This window comes from Charadrius vociferus, unplaced genomic scaffold (genome assembly GCF_000708025.1).
Source record: "Charadrius vociferus isolate BGI_N301 unplaced genomic scaffold, ASM70802v2 scaffold126, whole genome shotgun sequence".
Taxonomy (NCBI): Eukaryota; Metazoa; Chordata; class Aves; order Charadriiformes; family Charadriidae; genus Charadrius; species Charadrius vociferus.
Genome location: NW_009648894.1, coordinates 582,969 through 591,275, shown reverse-complemented (window position 1 = coordinate 591,275; position 8,307 = coordinate 582,969). Strand labels below are relative to the sequence as shown.

The 8,307-nt window shown below is 41.6% G+C and overlaps 1 protein-coding gene across 1 annotated transcript in view; it reads right to left on the bottom strand.

Moving 5' to 3' along the window:
• Positions 1-579: 579 nt before the first annotated feature.
• The window catches only part of VIM (vimentin), an 8,416-nt gene continuing 688 nt past the window's right edge, over positions 580-8,307 (bottom strand). Inside the window, exons 2-9 of the mRNA XM_009887115.1 lie at positions 8,178-8,258; positions 4,246-4,341; positions 3,940-4,101; positions 3,312-3,437; positions 2,375-2,595; positions 2,237-2,280; positions 1,729-1,814; positions 580-1,200 (exon numbers count right to left, since the gene is read on the bottom strand). Of these exons, the coding sequence (XP_009885417.1) occupies positions 1,159-1,200; positions 1,729-1,814; positions 2,237-2,280; positions 2,375-2,595; positions 3,312-3,437; positions 3,940-4,101; positions 4,246-4,341; positions 8,178-8,258 (858 nt within the window). The 3' untranslated portion in view covers positions 580-1,158. The remainder of the gene's footprint in view (positions 1,201-1,728; positions 1,815-2,236; positions 2,281-2,374; positions 2,596-3,311; positions 3,438-3,939; positions 4,102-4,245; positions 4,342-8,177; positions 8,259-8,307) is intronic.

The following is an 8,307-nucleotide window of genomic DNA, read 5'->3' as shown; positions in this document are numbered from 1 at the left end:
AAGCTTACAGGAAGCAGCCATTTTTGTGGGGCAAGAACTGTGCTGAGGTTTTGACTGTGTTTTAATTTGAGAAGTATCTTGCTCTGCAGAAGAACAGAAAGTTTCTAAGTGTTCACAGAGGACTTCAACCTTTTCACATCTGCCTCCCACGAGACTATGGGTGGACAGACAGGAGTTTCCTCTTCCCCATTCTGCTGCACTTAGGCTGATGCTCAGCAGGGAGCACCGAGCACGGTGGCTCTCCTTTTTTAAACAGGATTAAATGCACAAGTTAAACAAGTTTTCCTTTTTATGTATTCCCTTTAAATACCTCTCCTAACCCCCACTTCATCTGAAGCCTTCACTTAGCTTCTATAATACAGACAAGCCTTTGGGAACTAGTCTTTCCTGGAAAATGAAGTCAATACATGAAGTCAGCTGTTAACTTTGCAAAGGTGCTGTCTCAGATAAGGGCTCTTGTGAGCTATTTCACAGCTACTTAACTACCATGTTTTATATAGCCAAGTTTTAAGGTATTTGGGGCATTTTTAGCTCTCAGTTAAGCCAGTTACTACTATATGGAAGCAAGATTAATTTTTATTAGCTTGAAGTATCATATTTTATTCAAGTGATAAGAAATATCATAATACATTATGCATCTGCCAGTTATAGTCCATTTTAGTTGGTTCCAAAACCTAAGCAGTAAGTGAATAACACAGTTTATCTAGTTAAACTGAAAAAACAGCATTCCACACAACCAGTACTGGAGATGTCAACCGTATAGTAATTCCAGCATTATGTTGTTATGGCTTTCCAGAAAGTCATGAAGTTAACAAATTAGAACACATCAAGAGCCATTTTCCAAAGATTTATTGAAGTAGCGACAGGTTGCTCATACTGTGCTGGAAAAAGCAGTTTTATTGAATTCAGTTACTTAAAAACAGTATTGCAGCACAAGATATTGCTATTTGTAAACTAGACTCCATTGTAAACTCTAATCCTTCAGGGAGAGTCAGTTTGCAAGATCTAAGACCTATTTTCTAGCATAATAATCTTGCGCTCATGGAAAAACTGCAGAAAGGCACTTGAAAGCTGTTTCTTCCTTTAAGACATGGACTGTTTAAATCTTGCTGGTAAGAATTTCTCCTGCATTAATAAGTATGCATCTTCACTTCAGCTTTACTCCAAGTCATCATGATGCTGGGAAGTTTCATTAATAACCTGTTGAAAAACAGACATTTGCATTAAGTTTTAGTAGTAAAACTGTTAGTTTTTTAGAGTTAGAATTGGAACATCCAGTACCACAGAAATGTGAAAAAATGGGTATCAACTCGCACTTATAAGTGAGAGGTTCTAGTTGGTAAATGGTGTGCAGAAACCATTTAGGCTCTATTGACTTTGTTTGGGACAAGATACTGTTTTCAGACAAGTACCTCTGTTTACTGTCACATTTTTTTCTCAGGTGATGTGAGAGATCTTTTGAGAACTTGTTAACTCAGCTGAACGTAAATACTGACTACACAGGTAACTGTCAGCCACTTAAGGTTTTACTATCAGAGGAATTTTGTGATTATTTCCACAGAAGCCTTTTTGCTACATCTGTGTGTTCAGCCACGCAGCTTGAACTGCCAGACGCTGTTCTACTCAACACTTACTACCATATACAGGCTGCACTGACTGGTAGACAAACTTAAGAGTATTTTAAGATAACCAGCTGCAACAGCAATAAAAATCAAAGTTACCACCAACCTGTCCATCTCTGGTTTCGACAGTCTTAATTAGAAGTGTCCTCTTTGAATGAGTGTCAACCATTGGCTGAGACTCAATGTTGGTTTCTGCAGAAGAAAACATATTATAAGCAATAGTCTAGATGAAGCGCCTCCTCAAAAAAAATGTGTAACAGATTTTAGTGTCTACTTTCAGAATCCCAATTTAGCATACAAAGAAGCCTCCTGCTCTGAATGATAAGCTGATCTTCTCCATTTTTTCCCCCCATTTCCCTTAAAGCACCTTCAGCAGACATCTAAATCAATAACTCACTATGCACTGATATTTAAAAATATCTGTGCCCAGGAACAAAGTAACTCCTCACATCCAAGGTTAAGTAATCGCAAATATTACACTTATAGCTAAGAAAAACATTCACACACAACTGCATTTATACAAGTTCAAATACTAGAGTAAAAGGAACTACACCCGGGACACTTTTGCTAATGACAGAACAGCTGTCTAAACTATAGTAGCAGAAACAGCTTACCTCTCAGGTTCAAAGAAGCAAAGGTTGGAATAGGCATGTTAATCCTGAGGGAAGAAAAGAAATGGATGAAGTCAGACACAGGTACAGAGTGTCTTCTAGTAATTGCCATTTAGAAAAGCGTCTGCATGTCATTTTTACCTGCTCTCTTCACCCTCCAGCAGTTTTCTGTAGGTGGCAATCTCAATATCAAGAGCCATCTTTACATTCAGCAGGTCCTGGTACTCGCGGAGATGGCGAGCCATTTCTTCCTTCATGTTCTGAATCTCATCCTGCAGACGGCCAATAGTGTCTTGGTAGTTAGCAGCTTCAACAGCAAAATTCTCCTCCATTTCACGCATTTGGCGCTCCAGGGATTCATTCTGGAAGAGGATAATGAAGTCAAACACCGCTGTGGTTCAGCTACTCTTCCCCTCCCACCCTCAAGAACCTTAAAATTTTTAAAAAAGGGAAGTTGAGTTATGTTAACATCCTTTCTGAAAGTACCCAGACATGTCCCAAATTTGTCATCTCCTTACCTAACCCTTGCAAAGTCAAGGCAGGGTATTCTGCTACTTGATCTAAGGTGTGCTACATGTTTGTTCTACCAGCTGGCAGAGCAATCCCCCACAGTAAGTCCACCACATGTCGTACAAGTCAGCACAGAGGCAGTCCTCAGTGAGGGGGATTTGCAGGTGTACTACATTAAATCCATTTCAAGCCAGCCTTTAAGGTAGTCAGGTTCTAGCAACAGTAAGATTAGCACCTCCTTTCCGCTGCTCCTCCAGCTTTTTGTATAGCTTCAGCTGTACCTGACAGACAAGCCATGAACACCTCCAGAAAGCGTTATATAAACAGTGAGCAAGGGAATGAACTCAATGTTTATACTTTAAATAATACCTTAAGTATATCAATCTAACCAGCGCACTGTAGTTCATGCAGGCAAATTGAGCTCATAGCATCCTTTTTGAAAAATACTAATGTGCTACTGTATTGCATGGGAGATCAGCAGCATTCACAGCCATGTCAATAACTGAACTGCAATGCAGCACTTAAAGCTGCAAAGGGAAGAATGTCCCAACTGCTGTCTTCTACTTACGCTTCCCTTCAGGGCATCAACTTCGCAGGTGAGAGACTGAATCTGTCTGCGGTATTCATTAGCTTCTTGTTTGGCCTGGCGCAGGGCATCATTGTTCCTATTAGCAGCTTCGGAGAGATCTGCAAACTGTGGAAATCCCCGGTTTAGTTAGTGTAACACTTCAACAGAAATGGTATAACAGACTTTTTTTGGACGCAGCATTTGAAGGCAACAGAAACCATTACAAGCCCTAACACCTGAAACATTTCAATATTGGCATTACTCTTAAAATGCTTTTGTATTTCTAATTGTTAAATTGGAATTCATAGTCAAACCTTTCATATTTGTTCCCCCACCCTGTATGTTTCCCATCTTTTCACCATTTTTTCCACCCATTTCACTCCTTTCTCCAGTATTTCATCTGACATCTGCTTCCATCAACAAGCACAGGAAACCCATTACTTTGATGCTGCTCTTACAGCACAAAGCAATGTTTCTCAGCTGTACTCTTCCCAGACTGGGAATTTAAAGAAGACCCTGTGCCATGGCTGTGTCCATGTCCAGTAGAGACAGAGGGAACACCAAGTGTTACAGCAAAGCCATTATGCACAGTTTGAGTGCCTCATGCATCTTAACAGATTTTACTTACTTTGGACTTGTACCACTCTTCAGCTTCCTGAAGATTCTTAGCAGCAACGCTTTCATACTGTTGGCGAACATCACGCAGGGCAGCAGTAAGATCAGGCTTAGAAACATCCATATCAATCTGGATGTGCTGTTCCTGGAGCTGGGCCTGAAGTTCCCGGATTTCCTTAGAGAGAAGCAGATGCTCAGTGTTGTTACATGACAACCTACAGAACATACACAGGTGGGGACTCTGGGCCAGAGCCAGCGAAGAACCTACTTGCTCACTAGACTGCCAGCATCTAGTAACAGACCTCATTATTCAGCTTACCTCATCATGAAGCTTCTTCAAGAAGACAATCTCCTCTTGCAGGGACTCAACTTTGCGCTCAAGATCAAGACGCGCCAGAGAGGCATTGTCAACATCCTGACCAGAGAGAAGAATGAATAGCAGTCTTACAGAACTGTGATGTAGAGAAGTCTTTTACAGCAAGTTCAGTAGCATACACACTGGCATTACATCTGCTTCTTAGCAAAACAATACAAAACCAGAACCTAGGAAAAACCTCTATCTTTTTGTCACCTCCTACCCTAGCCTCAGAGACCACTATATGCACCTTTATTGTGATTTTGGGAACTATACGGCATATGTAGATTACTTCACCTTTGCCAACATATTGCTAAGCATGATCAAGAGCACACAGATCATGGTGGGTGTAAATCCTGCTTGAAGATGAAGCAGATAGTTGGGTCACAAGCCAGCAATAAGCTCTTTTGAGCTTGACTACACGGAAAAAGTTAGTCTTGCAATTTGCAGACTTCCATTTTTTCCAGTGGGGCTTAGAAATGCAACCCATGTGCCTGCCTGCCTACCTACCTATCAGTGGGCTTAATTTCTTGTTTATTTCTTACGGACTCCTTGGTGGATCAACCACAGAGACCTTTGCTTCCACAGACCACAGCTTGAAAGCCTACTTGTAAAGCTAGTGAGGGACGCAGAGGAACTGCAACCATTTACTTTTCCAAGTGGTTCAACAGATCTCCCTTGAGAAAAAGAAGGTACGAGCATAAACGCAAATGGAGTTAGTCATCGTTGCCTACACCCTCACATTAGCTGGCAAAGACTCCACCTTTTGCTGGACGGAGATAGTCTTAATCAACAGCAAAAATTCATTTACGGGACAACAGGAGATATGCCATGAATGTTACATGGGAGCAGCTTGAATTAGTTCAAAAACATAACTTAAGTCTAAACATTGATTGGTAACTTCTTACATTTTAAATGTGCAAGACAATTCATTTGCAAAGGAGACGTTTGTTCCTTTCACACTGGTTACATGCACAGCTGTGTGCTTATGTTCACACGGGATTAATGCATCAGGTTTTCACAGCTTACTCTAAAGCTATTTTGGATATGCCCAAAGTGTAAGCATTCCTAATCAGCAGTTCTCACTATTACTGCACCTTTGAAATAGGGAGTGTTTCTTTAGACTCCGAGAGAGCCATTTCTCGGATCACTCCCACTCTGGGGTAAGGTTCTTGCTCCAGAAGAATTCTTCCGTTTCATTTATCCACCAAAACACCCCTTTGATGTGTTGTTTCATAACTTCCCTATCAACTCCAGTTTTACACCCACAGTTCATATCTGTTCTGTTTTTCAATTCAGAGAAAGAATTTCTTAATTCATTTGTTCTCCTCAAAAAACCTGAAGATCATTCTGTCAGGAAGTTACATGGCTACGACTTAACGCGTTTACACAATTACACATCCACAGAGCTTCCAGCTGATTTTACAGAAATCTGCATCTTGAAGACTATTACTTTTTCCAGGACAACTGAACAGCCACAGGATTTTTAGCAGCTTATAATAAATTGAAAGCATCTTAAATTGAAGACACTTTGAATACATGGTATGTATTTTACTATATATATTATCATTAAGTTAGGGAGTGATGAATCAGTGTATCTGTGTTTCCTAGATGTATGGAGAGCCACATAACTGAATAAGGTACTTGCAGCCTGAGCAAAGTGTAAGGCATTACATATGTGCAACCAGACTACGCATTGATTTTATCCTAGACTTCATAATGCCCATCACAGTTTGCAGGGTTGAGCATCCATGTTTACTTCAGACAAACCTCATGTTGGCCAGGAGCAGACCTGTTACTCTTGTCATAGGTTCAGGGGCTATTCCTTGCTGCCAGAGTAGCTGGCAAAGCTGAAGTAGATAACTTTCTCACTAATTGTGACACTTGTTTTGTCCCAAAGGACAGAACTCACCGAACCTTTAGGTTTATTTCACGTAGCACATCCCTCAGCATGAGTAAAATCACATGGTTTTGTTCAGGAGAAGAATTAAATTAAAATTCAGTACATGCGAGTTAAACAGTCTCTAAAGCACGCAGCTTTTGGAAATACAAAGTTTAAGTTCAAATATTTGTTGATTTTCTTTTAAAATACTGAAGTATACAACTGCTCCAAAAAGTAAAAAGTAAATTTGATACCACCTCAGAACAGTAAAGTATAATAAAACACACTAGCACTCACCAGTTACGTCACAAGTGGATATAGTGCAGTATTTCCACAGACAATGATTTGCAATTCTCATGCATAAGCTACACCTTAAGAGGATAAATGGATCCAGTTCAGAGTGTACTGGACACATAGACCTGCTAGAGGCTGAGCTCCTGAACAACCTCTTACCCCAGCACAGGGAAGAGCTGGGTAATGAATGTGGGCTATGCACAAAACCATGTTCACTTAATAGCTTTGAGCCTTCACGAAGTTTAATTGGTTTGAAATAGAGGTAGACACGCCTTGAAGTGAAGCAACTAAGTATAAAAGATCATTTAAGCCAGCCTTAAGTCAAAGGATCCTTCAACTGAATTCAGCGATGAATCAGAATAAATTAGGTTCTCTAAAACTTAAATGCTTCTGCACAGAACTTCACACCAAGTTAAACTGGCTTAGTACTCAAAAAACCCAGAAGCTGAAGTAAAGGCAGTATCTTGAACTGTTCTGTTTCAAACTTCTGTGCCCAGAACACTAGCAGCTGCAGTCTCTGAATTCCCAGACTCCGAATGGGAGTAGGTGTCTCGGTTTCCGCGCGTTATCTCATGAAGACACCTGCTCTCCATCAGAGACTATAAATATGCTACAGTCAAAAGCATTGCCCAGGGAAACGCTGGCAATCAAGTGATGATTTCCTGAATGGTGACATCTAGTAACATCTACAAAGAGCTTTGTGACTAAGTCAGCCTGTGCCTAGCTGCCTGGAGATAAGGGCAGTCCCTTCCAGTCAGGAGGAATGCTAGCAATGCCATTTCACACCAGCAGTTTTAGGGAAGAGACCTTGTTTTGAAAAGGCACATTCCTAAATACCTCCTAGTCCAAACAAGACTTAATCCGACTTGAAAGCTGGTTTTGCACAAGTGAAAACCTGAGCTTACCACTTATTGAACAGTGTTTGCACAGTTGGTTCTGGCTGTCATGTAGGTTTTAGTTTATCTGGATAACATTGTAGCTTCCTACAGGGACTAAACTCTAAGCAACTTGTTTCCTATGTTAACATCTTCATCTCCAGGGGATTAAATTCTATGTTCTTAACAGACATCCAGAGGAGACAGAGTTGACTGCTGTGAGCTCACCCCAAGGAACCAATTGTCTAATTCTGGTCGGCAGACAACACCCATATGAAAAATTTTAAATTTGAAACTCTTGCCCAGTAATGCACTGAGCAGTGCAATTCATCAAAAAGGAGTTCTGCTTTGGATAAAAACTGGACCATGTACACGATAGACACTTTTTGCCAAAAATATGCCTGCACCATTACACATGTAGTAAGAATGCAGCCCACTGCGCCCTCCCCTCCGACACAAAGGGATCTATTATTTCAATCTGCTGCCACCACACTTGCCATAATGCCTCTATCTGCATTCCACGGTGAATCCCATAGAAACCATTAATACCCTTCAGCCAAGCGAGCAGATGGCCCCCTTTCACTTTTATTGGATCGGAAAGCGATTCCACGTCGGAGCACTTTTTGTAAAACGGGCTAGACTCGGATAAAGCAAGACAATAGTTCCCCCCCCCGCCCCCTCAGACCGCAGCATCCCCCTAAAGAAAACAAGGAGGTTTTGCGTGAGAACTGACGGAATTCCTTTGTTCGAGGAAAGCAAACTCCTGCAGTCCCCCCCTCCCGTCCCAGGCGGCACCACCACCACCACCTCAGACCCTCCTCTCCTCCCCTCCAGCCCCCGCAAACCTGTCTGAAGGACTGCAGGGTGTTCTCGGCCTCCTCCCGCTGCAGCATCTCCTCTTGCAACCTAGAAGGGGAGAGACGGAGGTGAGGAAGGAGTGGGGGGATCCCTCCAAATCTCCCCCCCAACACCCAC